General features: G+C 47.1%; 1 protein-coding gene and 1 non-coding gene across 3 annotated transcripts; both read right to left on the minus strand.

The window, feature by feature from the left end:
• Nucleotides 1-2,010: 2,010 nt before the first annotated feature.
• IGSF23 (immunoglobulin superfamily member 23) lies at nt 2,011-13,900 on the minus strand. 2 transcript variants are annotated; one of them, XM_041736171.1, is made up of 5 exons: nt 13,656-13,843; nt 8,953-9,135; nt 6,772-7,044; nt 4,550-4,703; nt 2,011-2,368 (listed from the first exon to the last, which is right to left on the minus strand). In XM_041736171.1, exons 1-5 carry the CDS (start codon nt 13,717-13,719, stop codon nt 2,335-2,337), a joined length of 708 nt encoding a protein of 235 aa, XP_041592105.1. In that variant the 5' UTR covers nt 13,720-13,843; the 3' UTR covers nt 2,011-2,334. The 2 variants fall into 2 exon arrangements, with proteins under 2 accessions (XP_041592105.1, XP_041592115.1); XM_041736181.1 differs by lacking the exon at nt 8,953-9,135 and having other exon boundaries at nt 13,656-13,900.
• Nucleotides 13,901-21,229: 7,329 nt separating this feature from the next.
• On the minus strand, nt 21,230-21,363 carry LOC121486059. Its single transcript, XR_005986519.1, has one exon. It is a non-coding gene; the product is annotated as a U4 spliceosomal RNA (small nuclear RNA).
• Between the last annotated feature and the right edge of the window lie 2,724 nt (nt 21,364-24,087).

Raw genomic sequence — 24,087 nt, forward strand, 5'->3', positions numbered from 1 at the left:
ATTTATTTTTAACAACAAGGAGTTAGGGGTGCACCGTCCAATACAATAGCCACTAGCCACAGGTGGCAATATAAGTTAAAATTAAATTGAATTAAAAACAAAAACTGAGTTACACTATTCATATTGCAAGGGTTCAATAGCCACATGTACATCACCACAGAGAGTTCTGTTGGACAGCACTGGGCTAAAGCACAGGTTTTGGAACTGGGTAAACTTGAGTCGGCATCATGCATGCCTGTGTTACCTCAGGTGAGTGACTTGCCCTCTCTGAGCATCACTTTTATCCTAGGTACACAAGGATAATGACCAATAGCTGACAAAGGAGGTAGGACCTCATGAAAGGAGAAGGGGGCTCTGGCCCCAAGGAGAGAGCAACAGGAAAGTGGGCTGATTGGAAACAGGGATTTCAGAGCCAGGTAGCCTAGTTTGGAGAACAGTTCCACCTTGTTCTACCCATGTGACCCTGAGGAAGTTGCATACCCTCTCTCTGAGTCTCCCCTCTGCCAGTAAAATGGGGATGGATTCTCTTTTCCTCAGTAGGTTGAGTGAAGATAATATGATACATGAGGGTAGGAGCTGGCACACAGACAGCCCTCAGCAGACAACATCTGAATTCAGGTCTGCTCCCATTACTGCTAATCATAATGACACGGTATGTGGCTTTGTGTCGGTCACAAAACCATTGATGCTCCTCTACTGTTATATGCGTCCAGGCAGGGGCTTCATCCATATTCCTTTCCCCTTGGCCTGCCATCTACCAGGATTCTCCAACAGCTCAAAATCAAGTAGTCAATCTTATTTACAAATGGGCCGTGGGTTTCTGGGGGGTGGTGACCACCTCCCTCACTTCTCTGCATCCAAGGTTTGTTTTTTTTTCTTTTTTGAAAAGGAGCCAAAATAAGTTGCACGTGCAGAAGACATTTTGGGGTGTCTGCCCAGCTTACAAGGCAAAACCTCCCCTACTTTCTGAGCAATGAGCCCCCACAGACAGGGCTGAGCCCCTTGAACTCTGCTTGTACAAATCATTCTGGCTCCCACTGCAGCCACAGGAATGGGACCACAGTTGACACTTGACCCGAGTGAGCCAATCAGATGCCTTCTCTGGGGGTTTCAGGAACAAGGTGAAGGGATTCTGTGGACTTGGAAGTGATGGGATCATGTCTCTTCCCACATGGATAGAGAAGCACTGAGCACCCACCTGTGGAGAGAGACACAGAGAGAACTGTGAATCCCATGTGCCCAGAGAAGAGGATGACAAGGGATGAGGGCTGGGGCCTGAGAAGGAGGTTCCAGCAGCGTTCTTACTTTCTGATCATGCACTCTTGCTTTTGGTGGGAACTTGAAAAAATAGCCACGGATTCTTCTCTCCATCAAGAGTTGGTGTTCATTTCCTACTCCTCAAATCTGGGATGGCTATGTAGCTGGCTTTGGCCAGAATGTGGCAGTAACAATGATGTGCCATTCTTAACCTTGGTCCCAAGAGGCATTGCCCCTCTGCTCTCACTCCTGGAATCCTGCCTCTGTCATATGAACAAGCTTGGGTCTGCCTGCTACAGAATGATAGATGATGTGGAGGACAGGTTAGTTGTTCCAGACAACTGTCCTAGTCCAGACACCTCCTGGGTAACTACCAGCTCATCACAGGGGCGTGAGTGGGCCCAGGAGAGATGAGAAGAATGGCCCAGCTGAGACCAGCCCAAACAGATAACCCCACAGAATTCTAAGCTAAATCCATGGCTGTCTTCTTAAGCCATTAAAATGGGGGGATAGTTTGTTACACAGCAAGTTCTAACTGATGCATACTTGGATTTTTAGAAATCTTCCTGGATATTTATATTAAATTTGTTCCCCCGCCTTTTTAGATTTTATTTATTCATTCATGAGAGACACAGAGACATAGGCAGAGGGAGAAGAGGCTCCCCCCGGGGAGGCCAATGTGGGACTCAATCCCAGGACCCTGGGATCACGACCTGAGCCAAAGGTAGATGCTCAACCACTGAGCCTCCCAGGTGCCCCCATCCTTTTGTTTTTATTGGACCACTTAAGTGAGTATCCTTTGCTTTCAGTTCATGAATTTCACGAAATACGGACTGCTTGTATAGGTGGTTTCCAGGGATTTGGGGAGCTGGCCAGGTAGGACGCTGGCAGCTGGGAAGAGGGAGAGAAAAGCAGTCTCTGGGACTCTCAGGAAGATGAGAACATCCCAGAGACAAAAGATCAGGAGGGAGGAGGTCTCATCAGGAGCTTCCAGGAACATCATCTTGTCCCCCAGCCCCAGAGTTCTCTTGCTGCCCTTCCTGGCATCACTTTGAGGCTGACAGACAAGTGCCCACTTCAGCAGCACATCCGTATTCTTTGTCTTCTAGCCCTATAATGAGAGAAAGAGAGAGAGAGAAAGAGAAAGAGAAAGAGAGAGAGAGAGAGAGAGATTGTCGTCATCATCATCATCATCACCATCACAGATGTGGCTGACATTTATTGAAGGTTTACCATGTGCTGGGCACCATTTGCAGTGCTTTATTCCCGCCGTGTCATGTAATCTGCACATTTTCCCTTTGAGGTACCTATTACCATTATCCTTATTTTACAGATAGGGTAGAGGGTCCCATGGCCTTAACTACAAACAACAGGGATTCTCCTGGCCATTGGTGGGTGTTGTGGATGTGTGTGGAGCTTCCCTTCAGCCCACACCCCTCTTTCCTAAGAACTGCTCCTCCTCACTGGGAGGGTCAGGACAGCCACGCCTGTCCTAATGACCTCATTTCCTGAGGCTGGTTCCTTCTGGCTGACGTCAGCATCCATCTGTCATCATACATCTTGGCCAAAATGGTGGGAGGACAGGAAGTGACCCCTCCCGCCTGCTCATGAAGGCAGGGACTGGATTTCTCATCTTTCCCCTCCAAGAACATGGTTTTGGGTTAGGATCTGGGTTTGGTTCAGTGTCAGCCATTTGTCAGCTGCGTGTCCTGGGGGAAGGTGCGTTTCTCTGAGCTTTGGTTTACTCGCTTGGAAAATGAGGACAAGAACGTGCCCATCCTTCAGAGTAGCTGTGACTTGAAGGCTCCCAGCACTTACTGAGGGCCTGGGAAGTTGCAGCTGCTACAGTGATGATGAGGTAGGGGATTCACGTAGCAGCCTGGCCCTCCCCCACCCCTGGAAGGTTCTACACAGGACTCACAGACTGGAGACCTGGCCCCAGCCTCTCCCAGCTGATCCACAAGGCCTTTGCAAACCACGTCAGCTGGCAGTACACAGGCTACAGAGTCGCGTGTTGTTATGGCAGGAAAAGAGGGAGCAGAGGTTAGGAGTGAGAACTAGGAGTGAGGCCAGGTTCCGGGTTTGAATCCCTCTCCAGCTGTGGGGTCTGGGGCCAGTCACTTCTCTCTGAGACTTAGTTCCTTCTTTGATAAAAACAAGGTCTTTTTCTTATCCACTGCCCTACCTCCCTAACCCCACCTGCTGAGCTCTTGTGGAAATTAGATAGAATAATGGTTAGCAAGCAGGTAATAGGTGCTCAGTACATGGTAAGATATTATAGTATTACCATAATAGCTACTACATCTAGCATTGAGATGCAGTCAGGTGTAAGTCAGATCCCATCCCTCCTCTACTCTAAACCCTCCATGGCTTTCATGTCACTTAGAACAAAAGCCAAGTCCTTATATGGCCCACAAGATCTCCGTTCCCTCTCTGATCTCATATCTCATGCCCTGTTTCTCTTCCCACTCCTCACACCACTCCAGGCATGCTGGCCTCCTTGCTATTGCTTGAACACACCAGGTGAAGTCCTACCTCAGGGCCTTTGCACTGGCTGTTTTCCCTGCGGGATACGCCCTTCTGCCAGACATCCACTGACATCCATCCCTCCTTTGCTCAGTGTCTTTGCTCAGATGTCACTTTCTCAGGGAGGCCTTCACTGACTTAGTTAAACTGTGTCCCACCCCAACCCTGGCCTTACTTCCCAGCCTTACTCTGCTGCTGAGCACTCATCATTATCTAACACGCTCTCTATATTTTACTTGGTCATCACCAGAATTGCTGGTGTCTCAGACTAGAATGCAAGTTTGTGCAGGCCTGGACTTTCTGCTGCGATTCCCAGGGTTTTCCCCAGTGCTAGCAGCGCAGATACTCGATAGATGTGTATAGAAGGGAAGAATATGGGGCTGACTGTATTCCAGGCACAGCTGTAGCCACTTTAGAAATACTAGCTTGTTTCATCCTCACGATAGCCCCTGAGGATGGCATTTTGTATATGGTCAAACTGAGGCACAGATGGGGTATGACTTGCCTCTGCCTTCACTGCAGGTACGGAACAGAGCTGGGATTTGAACTGAGGCAGATGAGCTCCAGAATCCCTTTCTGTCTCTCTCTGTTCCCCGGTGTTCCACCTTGGGTGGGTGCACCAGGGGTCAATATCATCCTCCCTGAGTCTAAAGCTTCTTGGGAGGAGGCTACCGATTGGGCTTCTGTCTTGCTGCAGAGTGAGCTCTGTGGCTCATGGGGGCCGAGCGGACGTCGGGCAGTGGACAGGGGTGAGGACAGCACGTACTTTAGACTCTGGACGATGGTGAAGCTTATTCCTCCAATCAGCATCGCTGCCCCTACATTTCCAGCCACGAGGAGGCTGATGGCAGCTCCTCCTGACAGGGAGAGAACAGGGTCTGGCTCGATGGGCTCAGCCTCTGTGGGATCCACTTTTTCTTCTGGAGGAACAAGAAAGGGTGAGACTGAAGGAGCCATCCTTCCTCCACACCCCTGCCTCCCACCATTTCACCTCCTGAATGTGTCTTCATCCCATCCCCCTCCTCTCCATCCTCTGGTCTCCACCCCAGCCTCTTCTTGGCTCTCCTGCCCCAGTCTCTCCTCCCACCAACCTCCCCACCACGCAGAAGCCAGAGGGGTCCGTGGAAAGCTCGAACTTGACCCTGTTCCTTCCCTGCTCAGAATTTTGCTGAGGCTTCCCAGGACCTGGGGAGGAAGCATCTCTCATTTTAATCTTTGAAGCCCTGCTACCTGCAGCCTCAGCTCTCTCTCCTCTCCACCTTTAAAACTCAGTCCCATTGGACTCTTCTCAATTTTCTTTTTTTCTACTCAATTTTCTAAGCTCACCTCTCTTTCCTACTTCCCAGCCTTTGTGCTCCTAGAATGCCATTTATGCCATTTTCCTTCTCTTGGCCTGGATAAGTCCTATGTACTCTAGTACTGGCTCAGATGTCCCCTCCTCCAGGAAGCCCTCCCTGACCTCCTTGTTGGGTCAGGTGGCCTTTTGGGTCCCATATCCCTTGGCTCTCCCACCCAGCCTTGCCCACTCTAGTCATTACTATTTGAAGGCAGGGCCAGGGCTGTCTCCAGAATGTCCCCAGCATCACCCAACACGGGCTGGTTATGTAGTAGGCAGTAGGAAATTAACATTTCCAGAAGAGTTGATGAATGAGTAAAGGGGGGTCTCGAAAGTCATTCTCAATGAACATATCAGAGTCACCAGCTGCTATAAGATTTGCACTTTTTCTCTTGAGAAAATCCCCAAAATCAAATCCTGAAGCTCCAGTTGGATCCTGGCTGGGAATAGATGGCAGCTCTCTGGGGCCTACCCCAGCCAGGCTTCCATCACTCCTGCCCTTTCCATGCTCTGGACCTTTGCTCATGTGTTCCCTGCTGCCCACATCCCTCCCTGGCTTCTCTACTGGCCAGGTCCTCTATACTATTCTAGCTCACTCCAAGTCTCTTGTCCTCCATGCATAAATACATGAAAAATATATTCATGAGGATAGCTGCTATCATTCTTCTTTTTAAAATAAAGCTCCACATCCAATGTGAGGCTTGAACTCATGACCCCAAAATCAAGAGTCACATGCTCCACGAGAGAACAAGCCGGGCAGCCTTAAAGCACCTGCTTTCTAACAGGTGTTCTGCTTGCCCCATTCACACATTATTTCTGCTCCTTATGACAATCTTGCAGAAGTGTACATGGTCCCCCCCATTACACCCAGGAAGAAACAGAGGCTCAGAGAGGGGAAGTCACTTATCCTAAGTCACCTGGCCAGGGAAGCACAGGGGCAGGAATTGCATCCAGGTTTGACCGGCTCCCAGACTACTTTCCTGATCCCAACTAGCTGTTCTCATTATTGCCACCTGGGGCTCTGCACATTTCACTGCATATAGTAGTCACAAAAGTAATAATAATATGGATAATACTAATTGCAGCCACGATACGAGCTCATGCTTTCTGAGCACTCCCTAGTGTTCAGTAGTGCTCAGCACTACTATTTGAAGCTGTTTGCCTGCTTATCTCATTGAATGCTCACAACTACACTTTGGGGTGGGTGCTGTTATTATCCCTATTTATAGACAAGGACACTGAGGCACAGAGAAGTCAAGGCACTGGTCCAAAGTCACACAGCCAGGACGTGGTAGAGCCAGAGTTCAAATTCCAAAGCCGGTGCTCAGAACCACTCATTATCACCTGCATTTTTTTTTTTTTTTTTTTTTTTTGCAGGTGTGCGCTGAGACCTGAGAGGCCAGGTTCACACAGCCAGGAAACAGTTGGAGCCAGGAACCAGACAGCTGGCTCCAGATCCGAAGCTGAGCTTTCATTAGAGTTCATCTCTTTCAGCTGCAGCCTCTGCAAAATGGGCTAATCACCCCACTCTGCCAGGCAGATGGAAGAATGGGATGGCATCTTGGCTATACAGGGTTTCAGAGTGGGTGGCTTTGTAGAAGGCTCAATGCAACCAAGGATGCAAAAGTCTGGAGTGGGGGTGGGGGACTCACCTGGCAGTGAGATAGTCACAGGGTCAGAGGGATACTGTCCTTGGCTGTTCTTGGCCGTGCACACATAGGTGCCCAGATTCTCCCAGGACAACCTCCGGATGATCAGCAGAGCCCCAGTCATGTAGGGCTCCCCATTGAAGGTCCAGTGTAGCACGGGCTTGGGGGTGATATAAGAAGCCAAACAATTCAGGACCACTGAGTAATTGAGGTCACTCTGGATAACGCCATCGATGTTGTAGGGGAATGTGAGCAGACTCACCCGGTTGGAACTGGCTGTGGAAACAAGAGCAAGGCCACATGGATGGAGACCACTCAGAGAGGCTGAGCACTTCTTTTGTCCACTGCAGGGACATTCATTCATTCATTCATTCACTCATCAACAAATGTATTTGGAATTCCTGATCTGTGTCCAGTCCTGCTCCAGACCCGGGCGTACCGCTCCCCCCAATCCCTCACCTTCATCACTTCTAACTGCCAGCACCTCACCCGTTGCCCCAGTACTTTGTCTGGCCGCCAGGGCCTGCTCTGCCCAAGGAGGAAGCAGGCCAGAGAATTGGGAAATGAGCACACCCAGGGGCAGGCCTATGCAATGACAGGCATGGGCTGGTATATAAATATCCCAGCAACCCAGCCTTCACTTGGACCTGGGTGAGGCCAAGTTGCTGGGAGGGAGTGGGTGGATTCTGGATTATTTTGAAAGCCGAGCCCACAGGACTTGCTGATGCATTGGAGAGAGAGAAAGAGAAGAGTCAAGGGGGGCCTCCAAGGCTTGGGGCTGGCGCCACTGGCTGCTGGGAATGCTCTTTACAGAGATGGGGCATACATAATAGTTCTCTTTCCAATGTTTTTTCCAGGTTAAAGACTTGAGGTCCAGGGGTTCTTAGGCCCAAGCTTCATGGTCAGAGAGAGGCCCAGCGAGTATTTGAACCTGGAAGTCTGATGTCGTGGTGAGTACTGGGAGCCTCCACACGGAGCTGATTTCCAAATTCAATGCAATATCATACAGTGAAAAGAACTTTAGTTCAACCTGAGAACTCATGCAAGGCTTCCTGGAGGAGGTGGTGTCTGAGCTAAGCCTAGCAGGAGGAAAAGGAGCCCACCAGGTGTAGAAACAAGAAGCAATGTAAAGAACCACCTGGATCTGGCTCTTACTAGGAGCCAAACACCATTCCAAACACATGCTAACTCATGGTCAGTTATACTGTGAGTGAGACGGATCCGTGCTTGGGCAAAATTATTTAGAAAGTTGTGATCAGCATTTGAAATGTGACATGAAATATAACAGAAAATGCCAGAATGCATTGCTCATAGCAATAATTGTTATTTTATGACACGTCTTTCAATTACTTGTGGTGTGTGTCTATGTGTACACTCCAGGTCTTGAGGTGAAGTTCATTTCTCACTGTGGGTCTTGATCGAAAAAGCTTGAAAACCACTGGATTTACACACTTAAATTCTCAAAAACAACTTGATGAGGTAGGATCTACCATGGCTCCATTTTACAGATGGGAACACCCAAGTATACAGATGGGAAGTTACTTTTCAAGGATGCACAGCTGGCCAGAGGCAGAGAAGGTATGTCTGTGTAAGGCCATTCCAGTTTCAGAGGCTCCACGAGCTCAGGGCTGAGAAGGGCATGGGCACGGGGGGGCTCTCCCCACCCTGGTACCCTGGAGATGGTGCTGGGCTAGAGAGGCGCCAGGGAAGGAGATAAGCTCCAGGATCATAGAGAGTCCTGTAGAATCCCAACATGGCCTCTTGCTTCTAGGTGACCACAGGCCATTGACATCACCTCTCTCTCAGCCTTAGATCCTCACCTGTGCAATGGGGTTGGTGCTGGGAGCATCTGCTTTCTCAGGTTGCTGTGAAATCCCCCGTGTTTGGTACAGAGTGAGGGCTCAGTAAGTTGGAGCTGGTCCTTCCTGCTTTTTGGTGTTTACTAGCTGGCCTCTCTGCAGGAGCACTTTCTCCCACTCTTTGTGGGGCAAACTCCTGCTCCACCTACACATCCCAGCTTGGATGGCCCCTCCTCTGGGAAGCCCTACCTCTCGCTGCCTGGGAACGTGGTCCCTCTCGGCCCCATTCACCCTTGCCAAGTATCTGCTTTGTCACACTCCTGTGTCCTCTGCTAGTTTCCAGCACCATGTCTTGGGGGTGTCATGTTTCTGATGAGCAGGCTACCTCGGGTGTCCAGTGTCTCCTGGCCTGTGTGGCTGTGCCCCTGGGGCCAAGAAGCAGAGAGAACACCATTCAGGCTTCCAGGAACAGGCAGGCGGGCACCGGCTCCTTCAGTCAAGAGGTCTGGAGACGCAGGGAAGGGCAGCTCCGAGGAGGCAAGGCAGGTGCAGGATGTGATCAGGATGCCTTGGGGGAGGTGGAAGGGAGAGGAGAGGGAGCAAATGGGACCAAAGTTGAGATGCTGCCCCAGCAAATAACCCTTCCTGATTTGGGCGAGAAGGGGTATGGCACATTGAGAGTTGATGATCAGGGCGATAGTGACAGATATAATGTGGGGTGGGCGAGCCTGGGTGGCTCAGCTGGTTAAGTGTCTGACTCTTGATTTCTGCTCAGGCCATGATCTCTGGGTCCTGGACTTGAGTTCCACACTCAGCAGGGAGTCTGCTTGAGGAGTCTCCTCTCCCTCTTCCTTTGTCCCTCCCCCCACTTGCGAGCGCTCTCTCTCTCTCTCAAATAAATAAATAAATAAATTAATTAATAAATAATAAATCTTTAAAAAATAGGAAATGAAAAGGGAGCATTCACTGAGCACCTTCTATCAGCCAAATGCTGTTCTAAACACTGAATATGTATCATCTTACTTACCCCTTACATTGACCCCACCAAGCACACATTACTTAGGGTATCCTGCAGATCCGTTCTCTAACCTTCTCTGCCCTGTTCTGCGTCCTGAGAAAGTCTGACTTCTCTGAGCTGCATTGCTGGAAGGGCTGGGTCCCCTTATCTTTTGCTTCCGGTTAGCTTCTGCCAATGGGAATGACTTTGAGGTAGCTGATCCCACAGCTCTCTCCCTGCTTTGTTAACATGGGCCGGCTGTGTCCCTCTACTAAAGCTGCTGTTGGTGGCCCTCTCCATATACCACTGTCTCTGAGTTTTGGGGTCTGTTCTTCCTCTTACAGCTTCTAGCACAGAGTGGGTAACAGCTTTCTGCTGTGGCTAGACCTCTGGTGCTGCATGGTCTCAGGGGGGTTTACTTATGCCCTGCTTACATTTCTGCAAATAGTCCCTTTATTAAACTCCCCTCAAGGGGTGCCTGGGTGGCTCAGTTGGTTAAGTGTCTGCCTTCACCTCAGGTCATGACCCCAGGGTTCTGAGATTGAGCCCCAAATTAGGCCCCTGGGTCAGCGGGGAGTCTGCTCCTCCCTTTCCCCCCTGCTTTTCCCTCTCTCTCCTGCTCATGCATGTGTGCTCTCTCTCTCCCTCACATAAATCAATAAAAAATTTTAAAAGTCTTTAAACCCCTCTCATTAGTTTTTTGAGTAGACCATTTTTCCTGCTTCAACCCTGAGTGACACAACTATTATACCCTGAGTAGGACTGAGGAAATGGAAGCTCAAAGAATTGAAGACCATTGTCCAGGATGTCATAGGTGGTAAACAGCAGAATTCTGTAGTAGACTGGTGATTGTGTCCCACTGTCCCCAGTTGCTCTCACTTCCTTTAATTACATTTCCATGCAGCTTAGGGTTTAGAGCAGAATCCTTAGAATCTGGCTCCAGACCCTATGAATTTACCCACCCCATTCTACTGGCTCTCACTGGATTGATGGCTGTTGCAATAAGTACACAAGATCCAGTCATAAAAGACTAAAGCATTTGAGATGAAAATGTAAAGAACTTTGGCCAAGTGAAAAAAACAAACACCACCCACCAAGTCAAAAGAACAATAACGTGCCTGGAAAAATTATTTGCAACAGATTTCACAGACCAAGAACTCATTTCGTGAATATGTAAAAAGTTCTGAGATATCAATAAGATAATAGAAACATATACAAAGGATATGGATAGGCAACTCATAGAAAAGAAAATTCAAATGTCTCTTGACATAAAGAAAATGTTCAGCTGTGCTCCCGGTAAGAGAAATGCAAATTAAAAACACACCAAGGTAACACCTTTCACCTATCAGGTTGGCAAAGATCCAAAAGATTGATGACTTGTCTGTATTGGTGAGGCTGAGGGCAATAGGAAAGTCCTATTCATGGCTGACACAACCCATGAAGAGGGCTGTCTGGTAAAGTCTTTCGGATTAAAAAATTTCCATATCCTTTGACTCTGAAATTAAACATCATGGAATGTGTTTTACAGATACATTTTCTCAGTATAAAATGTCTAATGGTCAGGGTCATCTGCTACCCCTTAGTTATAACGGGTAAAGATTGGAAATATCCAAGTGCCTGACAATAGGGAACCAATTTAATAAATTATGGTCCATTCACACAATAGAACAATACAGTCATACAAAAGGCTGAAGAAGCACTCCAGAATGCCATCAACTGAGAGGGAAAGATCTCCAGAGTAAGTAGTTAAAAAACCAATTTAATAAATTATGGTCCATTCACACAATAGAACAATACAGTTATTATACAAAAGGCCCAAGAAGCACTCGAGAATGCCATTAACTGAGAGGGAAAGATCTCCAGAGTAAGTAGTTAAGATACAAAAGCATGCTTCTGGATAGTTCTTATGGTGTGTTACTTTTGATGTAAAAACAGAAGAAAAGTAAATATATATATATATATGCATTTCTTATAAACATATAAAGAAACCCTGGGAGGATTCATACATAAAAACAGTGGCTCTCTGTGTGTGACAGTGGGGAGGGAAGGAAAGAACTGGGTGAGTGGATAAGACAGTGACTTCACTCAAGGCCTTTTATTGAGACTCAAACCTTTGAGACTCAAACCATGGGAATGTATAGCCCATTCAAAAATTAAGTAAAATTTTCAGATGCCTGGGTGGCTCAGTCAGTGAAGCGTCTGTCTTTGGCTCAGGTCATGATCCCAGGGTCCTGGGATGGAGCCCTATGTAGGGCTCCCTGCTCAGCGGGGAGCCTGCTTCTCCCTCTCTCTCTGCCCCTTCCCCTGCTTGTGCACTTTCTGTCAAATAATAAATAAATAAATAAATAAATAAATAAATAAATCTTTTAAAAAATTAAGTAGAATTTGAATAAAGAACATAAGAGAGCATAAACTATGTTCTTAATAGTCTTACACACACACACACACACACACACACACACCCCAGAATGTAAGCTCCAGAATTGGATGGCCAGTGTGCAAGCCCCAAAACTTATTAGCTCTGGTGACTTTGGGAAAATTAATGATCCTCTCTGAGCTTCAGTTTCCTTATCTATAAAATGGGAATGATAATGCTTCCAGGGATTTTTCAACTGGGGAGGATTTTGCTACCCCCAGGGGGACATTGGCAATGTCTAGAAATCTTTTTGGTTGTCATGACTTGGGGTTGGGGGTGTGCTACTGGCATCCACTGGGCAGAGGCCAACGAAGCTGCTCAGCATCCTACCATGCTCAGGACAGCCCCGGCAAGAAGGAAAGCATTGGACCCCAAAAGTAAGCCGTGTAGATGTTGAGAAGCCTTGATCGAATGCTTGTAAAGTGCTTAGAACAATGTACCAACAAGGCGACCGCCAAATCAGTGCTTGACATTACAATGATAATTATCATCACTGCTACCATTCTTGCTTCTGCAACTGCAAGTACTAGGTATAGTATAAATATGTCTTTTAAAGATTAAAAAAAAAAAAAAGCAATACAAGGGAGCCTGGGTGGCTCAGTCGTTGAATATTTGCGTCTGGCTCAGGTTGTGATCCCAGGGTCCTGGGGTTGAGTCCCACATCGGGCTCCCCCACACGGAACCTGCTTCTCCCTCTGCCTGTGTCTCTGCCTTTCTCTGCGTCTCTCACAAATAAATAAATAAAATCTTTTAAAAAATTTAAAAAGCAATACATAAGTGGTTATGTTTTAAGGATCAGAAATACCCACTTACAGAACAAATGTTAAAACATCAGCTTTCTTCATGAGTGGGAAGTGGTGGCGAGGGGGTGATGACCCCCAGGGCAGCATCACGAGACACAGACAGTGCTGTGTGTGAAAGGTCTGTGGAAGGGCAGCTGCTGGGAGGGGGGGATCAGCTGAGAACCTCACGCTGGCTCTGCCAGGGTCTCTGCCAGATTCTCCCAACCATTACTCACCGGTTGCCTCCACAACTCTGAGATCAGCACTAGTCTGTTTTATGTCAGGGAAACTGAGACAGAGCGAACCTGAGCCTTAGATCCAAGGTCGTAAGTGGATAGTTGGGAGTTGTCTCATCTTAGGGCCTTCTAGGTGGGTGCGGGGCTCACTGCCCACCTCCTACCTCCACTGATTTTATCTCTTAGCTGGCAGCTGGTGTGATTTGTCTTTATTTAAGATTTTATTTATTTATTCATGAGAGACACAGAGAGAGGCAGAGACACGACACAGGCAGAGGGACAAGCAGGCTCCCTACGGAAGCCCGATGTGGGATTCAATCCCAGGACCCCGGGGATCACAACCTGAGCCAAAGGCAGACGCTCAACCACTGAGCCCCCCGGGCGGCCCCTGGTCCTGAATTCTGAATCTACCCTTGCCAGCCAGCCGTCCTGGACTCTGCCCCTCTCTGAGCCTCACTTCCCTTCTCCTAAAAAGGGTCAATAAATAGCACGGCCTTCTGGGGATTTCAAGAGTTCTCGAGCATTTTTCAACTGACTGGAGTCAGAGCTCTGACAGGGGGCAAGTCTGACTTGGAATAGAGACTCCTCTCGCTGGGAGTAGAGGACTGTCCTCTCCCTGTCCCCAACCTGTGGGTGAAGCCATTGTTTCTTACTCACCTGTTAGAAGTAGCCTCTTCCAGGCAGGGCTGCGGCCGGGGCGGGCGTCCAGAGGACACCTCATGCCTCGTTCTGTCCAGGGGCCACACAGGGGAGGTCGCCGGGTCTGGAGTGGGGGCCTCCTACCCTGCGCTATCAGGTCGGCATACCTCAGCCCCGCCCCCGTCCTGGCCCCATCCCCGCCTCCCTTCCAGGCCCTTGGCTCCTCCCAGACCTGCACTCTTCTCTAGCATTGTTGGGTTAGTGGGAGTGGTGCGGGGGGAGCATACAGGGCAGGATTCTGGGAGAAGGGGCTTGGGGGTTTCTCTCCCTTTTCTCTCTGCATCCCTTCCAGCCCTCCTGGCCGGGAGAATGATGAAGATGGAGAGTGGGGCAGAATGGTCCTGCCTCTGTCACTTCACATCAGAGGAGAGGAATGGGCAAAGAGCATCAGGTAGGAGGTGGCCGGGGCGTCGCTTGCCTCCTGACTTTGCTCCAGTCTCTGTGACTGTCAGCTCTGAGCTTCTACTTTTCTCTCCTGTAAAATGTGGATTTTTTTTTAAAAAAATAGATTTTTATTTATTTTATCATTTATTCATGAGAAAGAGAGACAGAGAAGCAGAGACATAGGCAGAGGGAGAAGCAGGCTCCCTGCAGGGAACCCATGTGGGACTCGATCCCAGGCCCCCGGGATCACGCCCTGAGCCAAAAGCACGCAGATGCTCAACCAGTGAGCCACCCAGGTGCCCCACTGCTCCCTTTTCTTAGTGTCTTACACAAATCATCTCACAGCTGACTGCATCTCATTGCTCCAGTCTCAAATCAAATACCAATTGCTCAAAAGAGCCTTCCCTAATCCTGCTGTGGGTGAGGCCCCAGCTTCTTGCTAGCAAGACACACTGTTTTCTTTTCTTTCCAATATTCACTACTGTCTGAAATTTTTCATTTCCTTGTCCACTTGTTTATTATTTGTCTCCCCTCTCCCCCATCTATTTCTCTAGAATGTCAGAAAGGTAGGGATTTTGTCTGGGTGTGTCCAGACAGTGTCTAGACCAGTGGCTAGCATATCATGGGTGCTAATAATTTTTTTTTTATAGTGAATGAAGAATGAGTAAGTGAGTGAGTGTCATGGTAGGTTGGAATTTGAACTCCCACCTGACTCAGCAGCTCATACTTTTCCCTCCCAGAGAGGTCCAGGTTGTCTCCTGGGGCAGACTTTCACCCATGAGCCTTTGAAAATAGTTATTATCAAGTGACTTGGTGATATCTTTATTGGCATTAGCCACATTGCCTTTTTTGATGATTTTTGTGAAGGCCTGCTGGGGCAATTAATCAGGCAAGGAGACCACCAGTAGGTGATAAGCAAATATTTGCAAGACGATTAATAATCATCTGTGGATGAGGAGTCTGTGCTTTAGCTTGTTTAGCTTTCAGGCTGTTTTATCAGGATAACAGCACCTGGAGTTTCATTTGAGAAACCAGCCTTCTCACAGTTGCAGGGAGAGGAGGCCCAGGCCTGGCCAATTAGAGCACTTCATCCTCCAACCACAGTGATTGGGGAGAGGGTTGGGCACGTGACCCAAGCCTAGCCACTAAGAGCATTTCAGCACTGTGTGTCAGTGATAGCTGGACACATACCATCCACCACAGGCTCCAGAAAAGCAAACAGAGGACTTTTATTGGAACTCTGGAGGAATAAAGCATTTTCTTTCTGTCTGGCTTGCTAAGCTGACGGGATCTGAGTATGGAACAACTGGAAGCCCTCTTTCTATCATGAGTAGAGAGGCTGCCTAGAATGAGGCCAACACATAAGAAAGCATAGTCAGTAGATTGACAGATGACATTTAAACACCTAGATCCAGCTGTGCCTGAAGTTGGCATAATCGTTCAGCTTTTGTATCATCTGAGTCTACATATTTCCATTGACCTTCCTGGAACAATTTGATTTGGGATTTAGTTACTTGCTTCCAAAAAAATAAAAAATAAAAAATAAAAACAACCTTTGATGGAAAGTAGAGGTGAAAAACAGAGTTTTTTGAGAGCATGTGATTTAAGATCTAGTGGAGACTGAGGATGGGTAGGGGATACCCTGGGGGAGGAGGACGATTAGCAGGTCTGTGTTTCCCAAGCCTCAGCCTTTCTCATACCACATTATAATTCCTTCCATATGCACACCCCACCTGCACTTTTGTTTATTTACTCAATATTTGACTTAAAAATGACTCATCTAAAGTAAACTTGACTCAATTTTTAGACAATAACACCCATGAAATTACATACTAATATGCTACTTGCATCAATGCAGATGACAGCAAAAACATAATGATGAAAATAAAACATAACTGTCCACATAACTGCAAAATTTTTGATGTGTCACTGAAAGAACATGAGCCTTGATCCATTGCACAATAATGTGAAGATACTTACTGCTGAACTGTACCTTAAAAATGGTTAAGATTGAAAAAAAAAATGGTTAAGATTGGGCAGCCCTGGTGGCTCAGCAGTTTAGCGCCGCCTTCAGGCCAGGGTGTGATCCTGGACACCTGGGATCGAGTCCCACGTCGGGCTCCCTGCGTGGAGCCTGCTTCTCCCTCTGCCTGTGTCTCTGCCTCTCTCTCTGTATCTCTCATGAATAAATAAAAACAAAATCTTGAAAAAAAATAGCTAAGTTACATTTGCAGAAATCATAACAAACCATCATCAAGTCCATAGGTAACCTGGGGAAGGGTTAGCTAAGTAGGAAAACAGAATGCAAATGGCAGATATAATGAGTCACTTCTGTTTCATTAGCATCAGCTTAACCAATGGAGCAAGTTCAATCTGGATAGTGATGTCTTGTGGATATTATGTAGGCCCTGAAATGGGATGATAAAAAGAGAGAAGAAAAGAAGAAGGAGAAGGAGAAGAAGAAGAAGAGAAGGAGGAGGAGGAGGAGAAGGAAAAGAAAAAGAAGAAGGAGGAGGAGGAGGAGAAAGAGAAGAGAAGAAAAGAAGAAAAGAAGGAAGAAAAGAAGAAGAAAAGAAAAGAAGAAGAGAAGAAGAAGGAGAAGAAGAAGAAGAAGAAGAAGAAGAAGAAGAAGAAGAAGAAGAAGAAGAAGAAGAAGAAGAAGAAGAAGAACTACTTCACCTCTATGGTATTTTTCTGCCCTAAAACCCAGAACCCCAGTCTAAGTATGGGAAGAGCTTAGCTGAACTCAAATTGAGGGACATTTTACAAAATAGTCTGTATTCCTTAAAATGGTCACAGTCATGAAAAAACAAGGTAGGACTGAGAAATAGTCACAAAGGAGGCTCGAGACACATGAAAACTAAATGCAATGTGGGATCTTGGATTGGATCCTGGAACAAAAGAAGGACATTAGTGGAAAAACTGGTGAAATTGGAATCATGTCTAGAGCTAAAAAAAAAAAAAAAAAAAAGAATGAGTCCCTCTTGGAGGAGACAGTAATGACAATTCCTAGCATTTACAAAGAACTTGACACTGAATGAGGGGGCACAGTGCTGTATGGCAGGGGAGGCCATCGTCCTATTACAGAGGAGGAGAATGAGGCACAGATAGCCAACCTATCCAAGGCCATGTCGCTGGTACATGACTGGCAGACCCAGATGCTGGTTTCTAGAATCTGTGATCTTAAGCCTTATATGCACCAATCTTTTAGTCCCTTGGACCTCCTAACACTAATAGGTGTTAGATATTGTTTCCGCTTTTTCAGAGACAGGAGGAAACAGAGATATACAATGAGTGTGGTTAAATACATTGTCCAAGGCCAGACTCATAAGGCCAAGCCAGCTTTACTTCCTCTGGTCCTGGGATGATGAGTTTCCTGAGACACAGGGTCAGGTCCTGTTTTCCTGGCTCCTTGAGCCCTTGTAACATCATTCATTTCTCCCAGCCTGTGTGTGCAAGTATGTGCATATGTACATTTGCAAGGGCTTGGTGTGTTGGAGGAGAGCAGTAAAGCATCATTTAACTAATAACACGACAAATAACCAGTGCTGGGTGGCTCTGGACAAAGCTGAATTGTAGAAGGCAGCTGGAAGGACAAAAGGATCTTTTGTTCCACCAGGGGCTAGGTTTAGATAGGGAGAAGTCTTACTACACATGTTTCATGTTTCCATGGAAAGACTGGTCAGAGGCAACCCCAGCTCCTTCTATGGGGTTTGGAAATATCTGCCTACACCATGCCTGAGGACAGAAGAGTACTGATGTTTACTGGGCTAAATACCCTGTGATAATAGGCAGGACCGTCCTCTACAACAGAAACTTGTCTCACCTAAAATGTCAGTAGAATCCTAGTTAGAAACCTGGAGTTGGATAAGGCCCTGGTTTTTGTTCAACTTCCCTGTTATGAGATTGATGAGTCTGGGGTGGCTCAGACCCCCTCCCTCTGTTTTTAGATTTACATATCCCTAGAAAGAGTCCATTTTGGCCTGTCACCTTCTGCTATGTGATAAAGGGCCTACAGGAAATAAGATGATCTGGAAGAGAAATTAGTGGTGCCCTCACCCCTGATATATTAGGCCCTTCTCTCACAGTTAAAGTAGTTTCCCCTGGGCACATGGTTGTCTGGAATAAAGACTACGTTTCCCAGTCTCCCTTTCAGCAAGTGTGGCCCCAAGGCCAGGTTCTGGTCAATGAGATGTGAGCAGAATTGCCCTTTTGGGGTCATGCCCTGAAAGGAATGAGGTCTTTCTTTCTTGGTTTCCCTTCCTTCAGGCAAGGTTTCCCTTCCTTCAGGACATGGTGGAGTGGCACCTTGGACCACTGGGATGAGTACAACACCATAGGGATGGCCAAGAACAGGATGGAAGAACCCAGGCTCTGGACACCTTCATAGAGCAGAGCTGTATGCCAGCTTGCACTGTTACAGAAGAGAGAAATATATTTATATGTATTTATGTGTTATTAGAGCTATTCTTATTTTGAATCTGTTACACACAGCCAAATTTATATCCTTAGTTAAGTTGCTCAATTTAAGGGAGCAGAAAGCAGAGGGAGGTGATGGCAAACCCATTAGGTCGCACAGCTCAGTCATGTTTCCTGATATTCTTTATTGTTTGGTGAATAAAACCAACATGTTGCCCTCTCTTTCTCTTTTACTTCTGGATCTCTCTCTCTCTCTCTCTCTCTCTCTCTCTCTCTCTCTCTCTCTCTCTCTCTTTCTCTCCTGGTTCTGCCTTTAGGCCAGGATGAAGTTTGATCATTGAGATCTTAAATCTCCGCTCAGTTGCTGGTAGGAAAGTGGGTGCAAAGACACCAGATTGTCTGGAGTGTTTTCTGCAAAGCCCCACTTACACAGGGGAAAGACCAGATATGGGTTTCCCCTGGATGTAGGAAGCTGAAGAGAAATGTCCCAGGGGTTTTAGATTGTGGATTTGCTTGCTCAAGCCTTCTTTCTTCTGGGTGTCTTTTCGTGCTACAGAGGCAGGGAAGCTAAAACCACACTTCCTCACTTCTCTTGAAGCCAGGGTTCTGCCAACCTGACATATTTCATGAGATTTGGAAAGGGGAAGTGAAATGGTGGCCTTGCTTATGATGCTTCTGCCACAGATTCTGATGAGCACAGTCGTGGAGAGGTTGGTGTCTTTTTCTGGGCCACCATCAGTGACTGGCTTTGTGCATTTTGAGAAGCTCTTATCTTTATGAATCTAGCAAGCATGGCATGGTTCTAGAGCCAGGAACTCCAGTAGTAGCAGCTTTTTGATTCCCCAATTTCCTTTTTTTTTTTTTTAATTTATTTATGACAGTCACAGAGAGAGAGAGAGAGGCAGAGACACAGGCAGAGTGAGAAACAGGCTCCATGCACCGGGAGCCTGACGTGGGATTCGATCCCGGGTCTCCAGGATCGCGCCCTGAGTCAAAGGCAGGCGCCAAACCGCTGCGCCACCCAGGGATCCCTGATTCCCCAATTTCCTAGGATACTTACTAGTGGTAGCAGCTCCCCCAGTGGGTTAGTTCTGCAGCTTCAGATCTTTAGCCTGTGGGGCCTGATAGAACTGGCTTCCTTTTCCTTCCCATCAGAGAGCACCCAGCTAGCTCTCTTTCCGTGAGCTAGGTCTGTCCCCTTGAGCCTCTCAGAATTGGAATCAATCTAGTCCTAAGTCAAGTCAGATGTACTAGAATGTCACAGCCCCAGATCTACTCTCCCAACATTTAGAAAACACACCAACATTTCCTGCATGAAAGCAATTTTCTCACATTACTGTTCCAGCCATGGTCCATAGATCAATAGAAGGAAATATGAATTTAAGTGACATGACACCTTGTTTGAATAAGATCTAGCAGAATTATGATATCATTTTTAGCTCCATGAGGGCAGGAGAAGAGAGAAGGGACAATGAAAACTCCTAAGTCTGGGATGCCTGGGTGGCTCAGCAGTTTAGCGCCTGCCTTCTGCAGGGCATGATCCTGGATTCCCGGGACTGAGTCCCGCATCAAGTGTCCTCTCCAGGGAGCCTGCTTCTCCCTCTGCCTATGTTTGTGTCTCTCTCTGTGTGTCTCTTGTGAATAAATAAATAGAATCTTAAAAAAAAAAAAAAACCAAACCTCCCAAGCCTTTGTACTTTTCAGGAAAAGGGAGTGTCAGTGTAGATATTATTAGCAAGGGCAACAGATTATTAGTTAAGACAAGCAGTCCAGATTTTAGAGGTGTTATGGACTAAATTGTGGTCCACTCCAACCATTCATATGTTGAAGCCCTAAATTCCAAAGTGACTGTATTGAAGACACAATTATTAAAGAGATAATTAACTTCTTTTTTTTAAAAAAAGGTTTTATTCATTTAGAGAGAGCATATGTATGTGCACACGAGTGATGGGGAGGAGCAAAGGGTGAGGGAGAGAGAAACTCAGACAAGGGACTCCATCTCACAAACCTTTCAGATCACGACCTGAGTTGAAATCAAGAGTCAGACCCTTAGTTGACTGAGCCACCCAGGTGTCCCGAAGAGGTAATTAACTTTAAATGAAGTCATAAGGGTGGAGCCCCAATCCAATGGGACCCGTGTTCTCATAAGACGAAAAGATATCAGGGATATGTGCACACAGGGCAAAGGCCATCTGAGGGCACAGCAAGATGATGCCCATCTACAGGCCAAAGAGAGGCCTCAGAAGAAACAAACTCTGCCAGCATTGATCTTGAACTTCCTGCCTCCAGAACCATGGGAAAAAACTCTTGATATTTAAGCCATCAGTGTATCCAGTAATACTTTGTTATGGCAGTTCTAGCAAACTAATACAGGAGTTTGAAGGTGGCTGTCAGAGGATGTAGCAACATCAATCTTTGAAGCCTGGCGGTCTTATAAGACTCCTTTGCTAGGAATAGATTTACAAGGACAGTTTCATTAGGCAAGGTCTGCTTTTCCGAAACTACAGGAGAGTACAGAACATTTTCTCTTTCTTGCCTTGCTGAGGTTTTTGTTACCAGCAGTTAGAACAGCCTAGAGTTTCAAGGCAAAGTCTTGCAATTATATATAAATATATATTTTTAAATATATAATATAAATATATGATAATTTTTATATATTATTTTATAATAAATATATATGATTATATATATAAAAATATATATATTTAACACTATGAGAATAAGGAAGTAGCTTTAACATAGTAAAAACTTTCACAATGTGCAGAAAATGCAAATTTTAGGATTATGGGGGAAAATTTTCAGTTGGTAGTAATCATGCCTCAGATAAACCTCATTGGCTATGATAGTGCAGCTGTGAAAAGCTTATGAATAATGGGATTATTAACAGATAAACACAAGGCATGCGACATTTTTCACCCACCAAGATAAAGAAATAAAGTAGGAGAGAAAAAATAAAAACTTTGGTTTGAATTGTTCCAGATTGGCTTTGAACCTGCGCCATCTTTTAGGCTTAATAATCTGTCACTTTACATCTCATTTGGTGACATTTTACTAGCCCAAATTTTGGAAAATATCTGCATTTGCACAATTCCTCACTTCTTAGAGAATTGTATTGGAAAAACTTTTGTCTTCTTGCAAAGCTGAGGGGTCTATAATGGTGACGACTCCAGTCTTCAAAGTCTTACTGAGGGGTAGGGAGTGGGGTGGGCTTCTTCCCCTTAATGTCCACCTCGTATTTTAAGACATTTGTATATTTATTTATTAAGATTGATTTATTTACAAGAGACACACAGAGAGAGGCAGAAACACACAGGCAGAGGGAGAAGCAGGCTCCCCCAGGGGAGCCCCATGCAGGACTCGATCCCGGGACTGGACATCAGGCCCTGAGCCAAAGGCAGATGCTCAACCACTGAGCCACCCAGGCGTCCCTACTTTAAATCCTTTTTAATGGACATTTCATCTTGCCACCTGTGTCCCTGCTCCTTACTCCATCCCACGCTTAACTGAGCCTGGGCTATGATCAAATGCGCAAACCAGCCTTCAAAATATCAGTTTGGACATTTCTGGCTGCATAACATGGGTGTCCTAACTCAAAATGGTTTGAAACTCTGACATGTACGATCCCACGTAGCAGGGCTTCCTATGATGGGGCAGTTCCCGGGCTGCTGAACACGGCTGCTCAGTGCTAACTCCGCAACCCCAGGTTCCGCATCTCCCTTCCCAGCTCTCAGCACGCTGCACCCGAGGTCAACTCCCTTCGCGGACGAAGACGACCGCCACGTGCCCGCCAGCAACTGCAGCCGGGCCCCCAAAGATGAGAAGCGCCGGTCCCTTCCTAGATGTCCTCAAGAGCCAATAAAATTTTTCCCATCATCCCCCTGGAGACATCCTCTCGCTCGCCATTGGCCAGAGCCAGGTCACATGACCAGTCGTGGGCCTGGGAGCATCTGATTGGCTCAGTCTTCGGCCAATCAGGATTTTTGTCCTTTCTGAGGGGCTTCGATCCGGAAGCCAGGGCCCAGAAAGAGAGGGAAGGGGCGTTCACGTGGCGCTGGGGCTGGTCCAGCGACGAGGGCAGGGAGGAAGGGGTGCTGCCGAGGCTCCCCAGCGGCCTCCGCCAGCGTGTGAGTTCTGCAGCACCCGAGGCGGTTCCCGGCGCCCGCGAGCGCGGGTTCGCAGCCTCCCTTCCTGTGGCCCAGCCTCCAGCGCTTCCATCCGCAGGACCTCACCGCTAAGAGCAGCCCCATGAGGCTGGAGGGTGGGGTCGGGGCTGGGGCCTGGCCCCTCCTGCCGACAGCCACGGGAAGGAACCATCCTGAACCCGCTTCAAAGAGTTACCCCACACCCGCTTCCAGTTAAGTTACCTGCAGCTTCGGCCCTCCTCCTGCCTGAAGCCTCCAGAGGCGCTGAGCCAGCACTGCCCAGGTAAGCGGCCCCAAAGTCCGGACGCACAGAAACTGTGTGTGCCACCCTAACTTTTTAAACCATGAATATTCGGAATTACCTGTTACACAGCGGTAGGTACATCCCTACACGAGGACGCCAGGCAGTTCCGTGAGGTAGTATGGACGCATATGTGTGTGGGACACACTCGATTTCAGTGCTGTTACTATTTTAATTCTTATCCTCCCACCCCCAATAATTTAAAATCAATCTCTTGCGTGTATACTTAGGCTGAACTGAGAGCCACCTGAGAAGTGGGAAGCAACATTGAACAATGGCAATACAATGTGAGCTATATGTGTTTTAAAATCGTCTAGTATGGGTATCCCTGGGTGGCTCAGCGGTTTAGTGCCTGCCCCTTTGGCCCAGGGCATGACCCTGGAGTTCCAGGATGGAGTCCCACATCAGGCCTTTGGCTCAGGTCCTGATCCCGAGGTCCTGGGATTGAGTCCCACATCGGGCTACCCGCAGGGAGCCTGCTTCTCCCTCTGCCTGTGTCTCTGCCTTTCTCTGTATGGCTCCCATGAATAAATAAATAAAATCTTTTAAAAAATGAAAAAAAATGTGTAGTAGTTACATTAAAAAGCAAAAAGACAGGATAACGGATTATTTTCACCTGCTTGGCACTCCCTCTATAAAGTCTATTTCAGGTGGTCGTCATTTTGGTGGATTTGGATCAGTAATTGTATTGAGTTGTGAGAGTCCTTGAAAATTATCTCTTGAAACATGGGTAAGAAGAGCTATTTTATTTTATTTTATTTTTTTAATAAATTTATTTTTTATTGGTGTTCAGTTTACCAACATACAGAATAACACCCAATGCTCATCCTGTCAAGTGCCCCCCTCAGTGCCCGTCACCCATTCACCCCCACCCCGGCCTCCTCCCCTTCTACCACCCCTAGTTCGTTTCCCAGAGTTAGGAGTCTTTATGTTCTGTCTCCCTTTCTGATATTTCCCACACATTTCTTCTCCCTTCCCTTATATTCCCTTTCACTATTATTTATATTCCCCAAATGAATGAGAACATACACTGTTTGTCCTTCTCCGATTGACTTACTGCACTCAGCATAATACCCTCCAGTTCCATCCACGTTGAAGCAAATGGTGGGTATTTGTCATTTCTAATGGCTGAGTAATATTCCAT

Source organism: Vulpes lagopus, chromosome 2 (assembly GCF_018345385.1).
Source record: "Vulpes lagopus strain Blue_001 chromosome 2, ASM1834538v1, whole genome shotgun sequence".
In the NCBI taxonomy this organism is placed as follows: Eukaryota; Metazoa; Chordata; class Mammalia; order Carnivora; family Canidae; genus Vulpes; species Vulpes lagopus.

Excerpts from the sequence above, each read along its gene's own strand:
- IGSF23 (XM_041736171.1), bottom strand. The coding sequence starts at position 13,719 with ATGAGGTGTCCTCTGGACGCCCGCCCCGGCCGCAGCCCTGCCTGGAAG. Across the intron at positions 7,045-8,952 it reads GGAGACACTGGACACCCGAG|CCAGTTCCAACCGGGTGAGT; the intron begins GTAGCCTGCTCA and ends TTGTTTCCACAG. Across the intron at positions 2,369-4,549 it reads ACCATCGTCCAGAGTCTAAA|GGCTAGAAGACAAAGAATAC; the intron begins GTACGTGCTGTC and ends CTCTCATTATAG.